At 44.3% G+C, this 12,686-nt stretch overlaps 1 protein-coding gene across 1 annotated transcript; it reads right to left on the bottom strand.

Moving 5' to 3' along the window:
* Positions 1-1,537: 1,537 nt before the first annotated feature.
* F10 (coagulation factor X) lies at positions 1,538-12,552 on the bottom strand. Its single transcript, XM_085053269.1, has 8 exons — positions 12,260-12,552; positions 9,851-10,011; positions 8,424-8,448; positions 6,100-6,213; positions 5,389-5,532; positions 4,518-4,768; positions 3,660-3,777; positions 1,538-2,858 (listed from the first exon to the last, which is right to left on the bottom strand). Exons 1-8 carry the CDS (start codon positions 12,327-12,329, stop codon positions 2,317-2,319), a joined length of 1,425 nt encoding a protein of 474 aa, XP_084909395.1. The 5' UTR covers positions 12,330-12,552; the 3' UTR covers positions 1,538-2,316.
* Positions 12,553-12,686: the final 134 nt, after the last annotated feature.

Genomic DNA, 12,686 nt, shown 5'->3' with positions numbered 1-12,686 from the left:
GAATCAGCCTGTGGAAGACAGTCCTGCCAGGTGAGTCATCTGTGTCAGGGAGCAGTACAGAGAAAGCTTGTTCTTACCATGCCAGCACAGGTCACAAAGGCACGATCGGAACAGTGACACTTTGCTTGTGTTGCTCCCTGGAAACACAGAAAACAGGGGCAGGAGAAACTGTCAGGGTCACCCAGCTGAGCCTACTGAGCTAATAGGGGATCAAGCTGACCTCTATTACGATTTTGGCACCTTGGCCAAGGCTCCAGGGAACGAGCTATCCGGGAAGTTGCTTCCCATTGGACACTGAGCCTGCTGCAGTGTGTTTTCCTCCCGTACTGTAAGGTACCATAACAAAGGACAGCTTGTCCACATTTGTTCCTTAGGGCAGTCCCCATCATGCTGCACACTTGACAGCTACTTCTATCTCTGACTCTGGAAGACAACAGGCATCAGAGACTTCACTGCCTTCTCAGCAAAGCCTATTGGAGGGCATCTCTAGTCACAGGGTTTACTTACCATCCTTCTTTTCTTCCCTTAAGTCTCAGGACTGGCTCTTCCTTGAAGGCAGAGGAAGCCTGAGCACTAGAGGGTAGCTTAGAGGCTCTCAGTGCACCATCCTTGATCCACGTCAGCTTTTGCCTAAGCCAGCTATGTTTGCTTGCCAGGAAGAATTCTGGAATCTGAAAATCCACCAGTTTACTCAGCAGCTGTGTGCTGTACTGTTTTCGGGAATTTTACAATTTATTCGAATTTTGCTGTGGCAGATTACTCCCAAATAATTTGTCTAGATTTTAAAAAGTGTGCTTTAATTCCTCCTTTTCTTGCAGGCCCTGGGGCTGGTTATGGCCTTGGACAGGAAGCCCAGAGGCAAGCAGATGTTTCACTCATGTCCTCACAGCATGACAGAGACGCTGTCACATAGCAATGGATATAAAGTGATGCCTTCAGCTATCACAACATCTTTACAGCACAGTCTACATTTTGCTTCAGTCCTCAAGCTCCACTAAAGAAGATTAAAGCCCTCAGCAAGAGTATGTCAGCAGGATTTGGTAGGACCCAGACCTGAGATTTTCCTTTGAAGACGGATGTTTCACCCTGATTGAGCACAAGGCCAAATATGAACAGGACAAAGGATTTGATCAGAAATTCAGTGGGCAGAAGAACTCACGGAACAAACACTGCTGAGCAAACATTGAAATAAGCCCACTGAGGAGTTATTCAGGTCAAGACCATCCAGCTGGGGTAACTGACCTGCCCACTCACCTTTCTGCCCACCATCATTGCAGCAATATTTGTTGTTTGCAGAGCTATATTTCAAGTTTGTCAGCCTGCTTTGCTCACAGCACCTCCTATACAAAACAAGCCACTACCAGCTCAAAGCCAAAGAGAGAAGTAGCAGGTGTCTAATGAAGTTCAATGTTCCTCAAAGAGCAGGGGAGCATAAGAGATAAGAGAAGCCTTGGATTACCCCATGGCTAGGGGATGCAGCATATGATGGATAGAGGCTGAGGAGGCAGGGTTTGTTAAAAATAAACCAAACCAAGACCAAAAAAGAAAGAATGGTTTATTTCAAATGCAGGTGTACATCAATATTGCACCTAAGAGTAACATCTAGAACAATACATAAGCAAGGAGCTTTCCAGTTCTCAGCCATACACTGACCAGAACAAGATATGCAAAATGGTGACCATGCACATATATTTTTTCTGATATGGAGTGTGTTTAAATGAAACTAAAGTGAAGGACAATCCTTATAAAGCAAAAACCACTTTTAATGAACTGCTGTTATCTGAGTAGGCCGTTCTGTGGAACATGTGGTTATTTAGCATCACACTTTGAACAATGAATTTGCATCTCAGCCTTCGCCATGCAAGATCCCCATCTCCCTTAATCTTCTGAAGACATCTAAAGCTAGCAACTAAACCCCAGAAAGAACAAACTCCCTGCTGAGCCACATGGCTGCAATATGAGGACTTACACAAGTTCCATCTTTCCTGCTTTCATCATGACTTGTGAATGTTCATAACATGTTCAGGAGCCTCTGGTTGGAGCACTTGGCTCAACAGACATGAAACAAAATGGCCATCGAAAAATAACTAAAGGAATCCAAAGACATCACTGAGCAGCCATTTTCTTTGGAGAAATTCCTTCATTCAACCCATTCAAAACACCAGCACAATCCACAGAGATGTGCGTGAAAGCCAGGAGTAATACAAATGGAAGCAGCACCACAGATTTAAGGAATCAGATCTCAAAATGGGCTTAGCAGATGAGGGAAAAAAACATTACAGAACTTGCACCTGGGCAGCAAACAGGAGGATCAAACTACAAACTCATGACTGTTCTTACCCAACGCAAATACCGGGACAGTTTGGTATAGACACCATATTTGCCTTTCCTTGCACATCCTTCACCCCAGCTAACAACTCCAGTAACAAAATAAGTATCTTTATATCTGGTCACATGGGGGCCACCACTGTCTCCTTGACAAGCATCTTTTTCCTCTGTGTCATAACCAGCACAGAACATGTTCTCGGTTATTGCAAAGTTGGTGGATTGCTTGCAAGTGTTCCTATTAATATAGGGGACTTCAAGCACCTTCAGTTTTTTAGACAGTCGCCCACCTTCAATTTCACGCCCAAAGCCACTAACCCTCCCAGATCTTTGGGTCATCAGAACTTCATTAGCAAAGTCTACTTTGGGGAGACAGGCTGCAATGACGTACTCCGAAAACTGGACAGGTTCCTTCAGCTTTAGTAATGCTATGTCATTATCGTAAGTCTCAGCAATAAATTTAGAGTGAACAAGTATTTTGTCCACAGTATGCATTGTTTCAAACTCTTCCTTCTTCTTTCTGTCCACTTCACCTGTGCAGGAGTATTAAAAGGATCATTAATGTGCAGAAAGGATAAGAATTTAAGAACAACCTTGACAGAGGAAAAGAGTAGTATATTCATTTCCAATATTTTGCCCAAGACCTCCAATCACACAAGGAAACTGCAAACAGGTATGGCAATATTTCTTAGCAGCAAGTGGATAGGCTTTGGTCCTGAGCTTTGGTCTATGGAGATTTTTGTCCCAGTTTACAGAAAGGCGTAAGCTGATTCAGCTCAGCTAATGCAACTTTGTCTGGAAGCTGTTAGAGGAGCTGGAGCCTGGCTTAGAGAAGACAACATGGTCTGGGTCAGGACTACAACAGTGCAAAGAGAAAGCTGTGTTGATCCTGTGTCCTGGCTCAAATGTGAAGCAATGAGAAATCTGAGTTTGCTCTGTCGTGCTCTCTTCAGTGAGTCAAAGCTTTCCTGAGTGATCCTGCAGGAACAAACCTGGATGCTTTGGAAGTGCCAGGAACGAGAAGCTTCCTGCAGAAACACTGCTCTGCTGAACACATTGCTAGCCAACATTTCTACAATATTTGACCCTAATCACTTCCAGCCTGCTGGCAGAGGTGCAAGAGATGCACCAATATCACCTTCCACATCAGCTACCGCTATTGTTATAAAGCAGGATTCTCACAATAACAAGGAATTATAAAAAGCAGTACTGCAGCAAAGAAGTAACAAACCTCAATGAATCTTGAGTCCATCTCACAGGAGATCTGGAGCACACAAGGTTGGGTACAACAGATACTCACACTTCACAAGAGTAAAAAGTTAATAATCACTTACCAACAAGAACTTTGATTTCTTTGGATTGGTTTATGCAATGAGCTGCAGTAAGTATAAAATGCTCATTCAGAATTGTTCCACCACAAAACTCCTCTCCTTCCTCATTTAACAGAACAGCCTGTGAAGTAAAAAAGGTAAGTGCAATTTAATGTTGATGAGCTATACACAGGTAAGTGATTCTCTGCATACCACAGATAGGCTTCTTAGTGCCCTCTGGGCATCTCCTAATGCTGCACTCACAGGTGAAGAGGCAGTGCAGATTTACTTCTGTGGCTACAGAGCCTCTATTGTCTTCATGTAGAGTAGGCATTTGGCTTCCATGTTACCCCACTCACATTGCTTAGTAATGTCCCTTAGGCACTGACTGACCAAGCTGGCAGAGTGCAGACTCCAGACCACCCCATCCCTCAGACTTATTATCCCAAAGAATGTCCCAAATACAGGAATTCATTTGGCTGCTCCAAACTCAAGAGTAAACCTGGGACACAAGGGTCTATTTGTGAAGCTAAACACCGGCTTTATCTGACATGCTCTTGGGTGTTCAACCTGAGTGGATGTTTTCAGACACAATCAGAATGTAACCTGCAAAAATGAGGCCAGCATGACCTAAAAGCCCTCTCTGTAAATAGGGTCGGCAGCTCCATCTAAAATGGCACAAAGCCTTTTTTTTGCCACTGGGAGGCTGCAGTTTGCAGAACAGCACATCCATGTGCCCAGGGTCACACAGCTCAGCCACGTCTTGCTGGCACTGTCATGCTACACGGGCAGCATTCAGAGGGCAGCCAGCTGGAAGGAGCCACTGCTCACCTTCCCTCAGAGACACACTCTGCCCACATGCAGGGCACACACTCCATTTACCTGATATGGGCATTGGCCAGGAAGACACTCATCCCCACCTACTATCCTGGTATCGACATATGGATTCTTGCTACTTGTTCTGTTGTTGGGCTGAGGGGTTGGACTCTCTGTGGTAATGACAAAGTCATCCTCTTCACTTGTTTCATTTGTGGGAAGGTATTCTTGGTCACTCGTTACATTGCTATAGTCAGCAGGTAAAAGAACAGACCTTCTTTTCCTTGCCACAAAAACTTTTCCACAAGGGTATTTCACTGCAAAGAAAAGAATGCTAAAATTGGAGATGGACAGAAACACCAGCATGAGAGAAAGCTTCTTGGAAACACCAAAGAAATGGAGTGAAGTAATATGGCTCATGACAGCAATTTGTAATAGTTATAAAGGATATGATGAAAAACATCATGAGCATATGCTTGACATCTCTGACCAGTCTTGTTATAACAGAGCAAAAATGTACAGGTATAAAATGCACTAATTATAATTATATAATGTGGTCAGTTTCTATAAAAAGAAGTGTTTTGAAAATAAATGTTTTGCAGGTGGCTGTTTTATGTGGCATGTAAGTATTTAAGAAAATGAGTTATTACTGCAATTACTTTTCTCTTGATAACAGCAGAATTTATTCTAGTAATTTGCTGAGCAGCAAAAACACTTACAAAAGTGTTCCAAATCACCTAGGTTTTGATGCAGTCCATCACAGCACCTCACAAATGGAAAGCTTTGGAAATACAAAGCCCTTACCCTCACTGTTAACTCTATGTCATGTAGGATACTGATGGTTCAAAAGACATTCTTCAATTGCAAACCAAGACATCCCTTAACCATGAAACAAGTCTCACCACCATTGCTGCTGCTTTATCACGTGGCTTCGTACCTGTTGGGACACAGTGTTTGCCATCCTCTGCTAGAGCATACCCATCTGCACAGGAGCACAATACATTCTTCTGTCCATCACCTGTTCTGATGCTGCAGAAGTGCTCACAGTCCCCATTGTTTATTTTGCAGAACTTTGGTATGACTATGAAAGAGATGGTGGGAGAAAAGCTGTACATAAGCACTGACTTCACAGAAGATCTGCAAGTTCTCCAAACAAAACACACTCCTTAAACAGAATCTGTATCTCCATCTGTCAAGCACCTGAAGCAACTTTTATGAATAACATGAGTGCTGAACATCAGCTTGTGCCTTACAATGCAGCCTCACCCAGCACACAAAATGCACTTGCCAAGGCCAAGTGGGCCCAGCAGCCTTGGCATGGTGAGCTCAGAAAAACCAAGACAAATTGTCAGGGCAAGAACGAACAAAACACTAGCAGAGGACATAATCGTTTCAATCCTCACGCGATTCCTCCCTCCTGCCCTAAAATGCTCAACTCCTCATCCCCCTCCTCTGTCTTGTGACTGAACTTCAGTTCCACACTCCCCACTCTTACTTCTGGGCTACTATACCCACTCCAGGGACAAGGTCAGGGTGGCAGCTCTATGCCACAGAAATGAGCCTCAGGAAGGATTTACATGCAAAACATGATTCCTTGCAAAGCTCCCTGGGAAGTCCAGCACCACAGTTCTCTAAAGCAGAAACTCACCAAATTCACAGTTCTTGCCTTGATAACCATCCAAGCATGTGCAAGTGTAGAAACCAACTCCATCTTTGCAGTGGCCACCATAGTGGCAAGGATTTGAGCTGCACTGGTTCCCATCTACAAAAACAAACCAAACCCCAAGTTATTGTGACTGTGCAAGCATTTTCAGTGAACACAGAAGGGCTGTTAGTTTTAGTAAGCCACCTTTCATCCTTCCTTTTAAAATATAGGTCCTGTGTGTTGCCACATTCCAGATGGAACAAACAGATTCAATGGAATCATTCCAAACCTGCAATGATTGATTTGCATATCCTCAGTTTTACAATCTCTTTTTGGTGGCCACTGTGTGATGGTGCATACACAAGCCTTTTTTTGTGGGAAGCTAAAGATATTAGCTCAGTTGGTTAGAGCATGGTGTTCCTATGGACAGGGCTGCAGATTTGATCCCTGTATGGGCCATTCATTTAAGAGTTGGACTCAATGATCTTTGTGGGCCCCTTCCAACTCAGAATATTCTGTGATACTCTGATTGTGGTCAGAATATACATACAGTGAAGCCTGTAAGAGCAGAGACGACATTTCTACATTGCAATTACTGCCTAAAGATATTGAGCTTTTGGCCTGTTGCATTTCCTTATTGTTTCTGCACTGTTTCACACAAAATGCAGAATATCCAGATAAGTGACACTCGATAATTTGCTCCTTTAGACAACATGCTCTTATCCACCTCTTCTGCCCCTCTTTGGAGCTGCTGAAACAGCAATGCCCATAGCGGAAACAACATGCGAGAAGCTACTCATCCTCAGGATCCAGCATGCTCCCTGTGTGGTATTTCTGGACTGTGACCTCATCTGCTGCAGCTTTGTCTGCCACAGGGAACAGTTGCTGGGCTTTATGTACTGCGCCTGTATGTTAAGATCTCTCTTCTACCTGCATGTGGCCAAAACCAATAGCTGTCCAAATGCTGCAGCCACAGAGGTCCTGGAAACTGATGTACATGCTTAACAGAGGGAAGCCAAGACCAACATTAACCAAAAAACTTATAGAATCAAGGCCTACATCACAGCTTCTGGTTTCTGCCTCCTCTGCAGTGCCATAGCACTCTATTCAGTAGTGGTTTTAGCTAAGCAGCACCCTACTGTTAGAAAACATATTTATTTAGTCTTACCCTACACTGTAGTTGCAGCTGTGGTAATGAGTTTAATATCAATATTGCACAAATTGCAGAATCCCCTACTAAAAAAGGAAGCAAGAATAAATTGTTCTGGTAACTTGGCTAAAGGTAGTTGTGGTTTTCAATACTTCTGAACGCCCACAAAGCATTTGTGGACTGTGGTTTAAAATGTATGAAGACTGACATTTCTGCTAAGAGCATTGGCACTGATATTCTGCTGCTTGTATTCTCATGAGAAATTGGTTTGAAAATTCCAATCCTGTTTACTGTAACACTGACACAGGCTTTGCTTGAAATTTCAGTCTGTAGGTTGCAGAGTTCATCCCCTGCTTAGAGGATTGTGAAAGTCTGTGTCTTCTTCACAGCAACTGTGTTCATTTTTCTCCAGATTCTAGAAGACAAAGCTGAACTGTCTTTGGTCAACATTTTTGTGGAACTCCTCCTAGTGTGCAAACTGGACATACAGTTTTTGGAGAACACGTTACTAAACAATAATACATTAAAAATCTGTCTCTGCATAGTGCTTACAAACACTATAAGCCTAGTAAATAAATAAAACACATTTGGATAAAAAACCAGAAAAAACTGTTAGGTAACATCTGCTGATCTACTGGTATATCTTCCTTGAATGCCAAACAGTTCTATAGAAAACACATTCCACAAAATGCTCTATTACTCAGGAATCAACAACACTCTGGCATGGAAAGTGACAGGAAACTGACAAATGACTGTGCAATACAGTTTAACTTTGTGCTAGTTATGGCATTTAAGAGACACCCTCATTTGTGACTCTTTGCATCTTGAATTCTCCCATCTGGCGATGCCCCTCTGAAGGAAAACCGTCTATTAGTCACACACACAGTTTCTGCTTCTCACTGTCCTTTGCATGCAAAGGATCACTGTTCTTTGAGAGAACAAAGGTCAGCCCAGCAATTGGAGACAGCTGAACCTTGCCTTCAAATTAAGTGATTGGGTTCAAGCAACAGCAGGCAGTAAATCAGATTCCTTTTTCAGAGGAAACACAACGTGAGGGTGTCCCAGAGTGAAAAGAGAGGAAGCAAGGGAGCAGGAAGGGGTTTCTTAAGAGGTGCATCCTTTCAAACCTTGCAATAAGGAAGCTTAATCTTTTAAACAAACACAGAGTGTTTCTTACCTATGTAGATGTTCCAGAATTCATCCTACAGGTAAGTGTGGGAAATGGGGAATAAAAGGAAATAGAGTTAGATGAGAATTACTGAATTCCTCAGAAAAATATTGGACTTTTCATACACAGGATACTTGCAGCTAACAATTGTTAAAAGAAATATTTACATTGTAGTGTATATATATGGTGCCTTGCAGCCCACCATTACTATTTAATAACTTGAAACTATATGAACCATATGGTGCCCAGCTCTACAGAAACAAGTCTCATGCATTTTTCAGAACATTTTTCTGAAACTCCTTAGATATTTCCCAGTGTGACTCACTCAGCATAAGCCACTTGATTTCTTGCACAATTATCTTTCCATCAGTTTTGACTGAATTTACTTTTAATTCCCGTAATGCCAAATTGTCAGTCTCCATCCCTACTCATACTCCCATCAATCATGACTTCACAAATCCTGACATTTAAAAATATTTTGTCTGATTTGTGTTCCTCGTTCTCTCTGCACTGAGGACTCCAGGATGCTGTCTGTCCAAGACAGACCTTTCCAGTGACATCTGGTTACCAGGCAGAACAGGCTGTGCCGGTTCTGTTATAGGTAAGTCAACATCTATGATCTGAAGTACACAGGCGATGCACCCTCAACTCCCCACCTGGGACACCTCAAGGCCACTCCAAGAACATTCTGGCAATCAAGTAATGCTAAAGGGAAGTGAATCTGGCCTTAACTCCAGTTTCAGGGTAGTTCTTAATAGCCACATAGCTACAGTCTATCTGTGCAATATCACCTTTTCTACTGCCTCCAGTCCCCACAGCTGCCCCATCTCTTTAGCTTTCTCTTGAGCTTGGGAACAAACCACATTTCTGTCTAAAGTTAAGCAAGCCATTGGGGTAGGGCAGGTGACCCAAGAGTCACACGTACAAACTTCATTCCAATCAACATTAAGGTATTTAAGAACTGTTCACAGTATACATTCTCTCAGTTCAGATAAAGAGAGCTACAAAATTACGAATACTGCAATGCTGCTTGAGACGAGCTCAGCAAAATTCCCCCCTGAAGTTCTGTGTCAGCATTTGACTTCTCAGGCTTCCCATGGACTGCCTTGACCACAGTCATGGCACTCAGCTATGTCACCCAGATAGGGACATCCAACACTGGTAGCAACAAAGCCACTGAAGGTGAAATAACTCTCAGTGGCAATTAAACAGATCAGAACAGGTGAAATAATGGAGGCTTTAACACAGGATGGCCTTGCAAGAGCTAAATTGAGACTGTTATGGGATGTTTATTGCCTTTGCAATTCCACCCACAGTCAATCAGTATTTGTTCTTTGTGTTAAGTGATTGGAAACAACTTGTGAGTTTTGATGCCCAGTTCAAAGGACCTGAATAGTAACTTTTAAACATGAAATATCATATTAGTTCATCCTTACAGTTTTCTCATCGTCTTCAAAAGCTTCTCTTGCTTCTTCTTTTGAGCAGCGCTCCTCATTGCATTCTCTTTCAATATTCCCTTGCTTCAATTCCTCTAAGAACGAGTTGGCACGTTTTGTTCTTTCCAAGAACTTGTTGGCATTTTCTTTCTTGATGAATACTAGATAGCAGAGAAAAATGATACAGACAGATAACATTTGGTGGTGGAAAAGAGTAATTACAAATAAGTGAAGTAGAAACAAAGCCAAAACAGTCCACACTATCTATACACAACATTACCTGTGAGGTTAGTCCTCACACAGGGTGATACATCCCAGGATCTCTCAGAGCAGTGTCTGAGAATCAGCAGTCCCAGAACAAAATGTAGGCCCCCAAAATTCCCTCCTACTCTTTTTAAACTTGAAAATAAGAACATGCAGATTGCCAATGAGGGCTTATATTTCTGTTGCTCCTGCTCAAGACTCAGCATTGAATGGAATGACTTTCCCTGAATGCTGGGGAGATTGCATTCCTTGATTTGTTTTTACATGTGACCACGAGGCAATATCACTGTCTCCAGGGGCTGTGATGCAGAAACTCAATGCCATTCAAGATGCAGCAATGCATCTACTAACAGATAGGAAAAGTCCATGTATGAGTTCTATTGCCCTTCACCACTCCAAATCCCACCATGCTGCCCATGGATCTTCCTCTTAACAGCACCTCCCAATTGCCTGTAGAAATGTTCCTGCCTTCCTGATATATGTGCATGTAGAGCTAAGGCAGCTGCCTTATAAGATTTTATACAGAGCAGAAGTAAATGAACACGAGCTTTAGCAGGAAAGCACAGCCTGAAGTCAGTTTGCTGAGTTGTTTTATTTCTGGAAAGCTTGGTGTCACAGAAGCCTGAAACCTGGTGCCTTCAAGTCCAAGATTCAGATAACTGTTGATTTAAACTGGAGGATCAGAGACATTAAACTCATCTCAAGCATTTGTGTGGACAACAACATCACTCCCCAGCAACATGTGCATAAGTTACCAGTCAGGAAAAATAAAACCAACACAGAAGCAAATAAGTTGTCAAATACCCTGTAAAAAGTTTATGGTCTAGGAAAGTGTGAAGAGTTTGGAAGCTGGCATTTAATCAAGTTCTACCACCTGGAATTTACACTGAAAAAACACTTTCCAATCACAGGCTGGAGTGTGGAAGACTGTGCTACAGATGTGACTTCAAGAACCATGCTCAGTTGGCAGCTGGCACATACCTTCTGGGCCTTTCTTCATGTAGCTTAATTCAACGAGAAATAAACTTGCTAATAGTAATTATATATCCTAATGTATAATATATACTCCAAGTGAGCACGGAGGAGACTTTATTCTGCTTTCACTGAATTTGGTGGATCATCCACAGGGAGACAAGTTCTGTTTGTGTTATTTATATTAAGCAACTCCATGTAATTTGACATCCCATTAACTTTGAAAAGGCTCCTTGAAAGGAAGGCTTATGGAAAGTTCTTGTAACTTGCAGCTCAGTGACTGTTAGTTCATTCACCCACCATCTAATTTGCCCTTAAATCCCACTCTGCAGTGATGGGAAAGTGACAGAACACAGCCGGTGGAGTTATCGCCTCTATATTCCTTTGCTTTCCCACCACCCACGTAAGCGGATGTTTTTGTAACCTTGAACTAACAGTCAGTCTTCTGAGTCTGGTCTTTCTTTTCCCCAAGTTTTCTATCTTGCTTACTTCTTCAGAGACATCGAGGAGCAACAGGCATTGGTCAACTCAAACAGGATATTCCAGAAACATGCCAAGGACCTTGTTTTACACTCCAAGCGGTCTGACTCACTGAAGGAAGAGTTAACAGCTTCTGAAGTCACTTGCTGATGCTGCCCTGGACTTTGGCGTTGACCCTGGTGGCACAGAGGGCAGAGGGACCTGCTCCCCCCCTGCCCCAGCCCCTCTACGGCCAAGCACATCCAACCAAGGCTTGGCCGGGTTTCCCCTCACACACACACACACACGCGAGAGCACCTCAGGCTGCGAGGGCAGCTGTCCTCCCGGAGCGACCGGCGGGCAGAGTCGGCAATCCCGCTTTCCCACCCCATCCCCGAGATGCCCCAGCAGCTCCGTGCCCCCGAAGCGCAGCTCGCCGGCCTCACGGCGGTGTGCGGGACCGGCACAGGTGCCCATAAGCCCTCAGACATACAGGATCCAAACCTGCCGGGGAAGACGAGCCGAGGGGTGCCCGCTGCCCTTCCCCGCCGGCACGCCTCCCGGCACTGTGCCGGTGCGCCCCGGCCAGCAGCATCGACCCGCAGCATCGACCCGCCGCCGCCGCCCGCGCCCGTCCGCCCCGCTCTCTCCCCTCAGGCTGTTGGGAATGAGTATTCCCCCATCCCGAAAAACACAGAAAAGGGGCCGCCTTACCGCCTCCGTCAGCCCGGAGCCCGGCGGGCAGCGCGGCGCAGAGCAGGAGGAGCAGCAGGCGCCCGGCCATGGCAGCTCCCGGGGCCGCGCCGGCGGGACGGACGGACGGGACGGACGGACGGGACGGCAGCCGAAGTCTTCACCCCCTCGGGCGGGGTGAGACTGAAGCAGCGTTGCTTCACCCTGCCCAGAAATAGCGGAAGCGCCGGGACAGGGTGACAGCCGCGGCGGGATTTCTCAGTCGGAGGGATGAAGCTCTTCTTATTTTTGTTATTTTTTTAAAGCCCGAGACAGCGTGGCGTTTGTTTTGGTTTGTTTTTTTTTTTTGTTTTGTTTTGTTTCGTTTCGTTTCGTTTTGTTTTTAATCGCGCCTTTTATTTTGGAGGCAGGGAGGTGAATGGTCCCCTCAGTAGGCCGATGGCCCTGA

The sequence above is a fragment of the Lichenostomus cassidix genome, chromosome 1 (assembly GCF_008360975.1).
Source record: "Lichenostomus cassidix isolate B80296 chromosome 1, HeHo_3.0, whole genome shotgun sequence".
Taxonomy (NCBI): domain Eukaryota; kingdom Metazoa; phylum Chordata; class Aves; order Passeriformes; family Meliphagidae; genus Lichenostomus; species Lichenostomus cassidix.
This window is presented reverse-complemented; position numbering and strand designations above follow the sequence as displayed.

Excerpts from the sequence above, each read along its gene's own strand:
- F10 (XM_085053269.1), bottom strand. The coding sequence starts at position 12,329 with ATGGCCGGGCGCCTGCTGCTCCTCCTGCTCTGCGCCGCGCTGCCCGCC. Across the intron at positions 10,012-12,259 it reads GCTCCGGGCTGACGGAGGCG|TATTCATCAAGAAAGAAAAT; the intron begins GTAAGGCGGCCC and ends TCTGCTATCTAG. Across the intron at positions 4,769-5,388 it reads CAAACACTGTGTCCCAACAG|TGAAATACCCTTGTGGAAAA; the intron begins GTACGAAGCCAC and ends TTTTCTTTGCAG.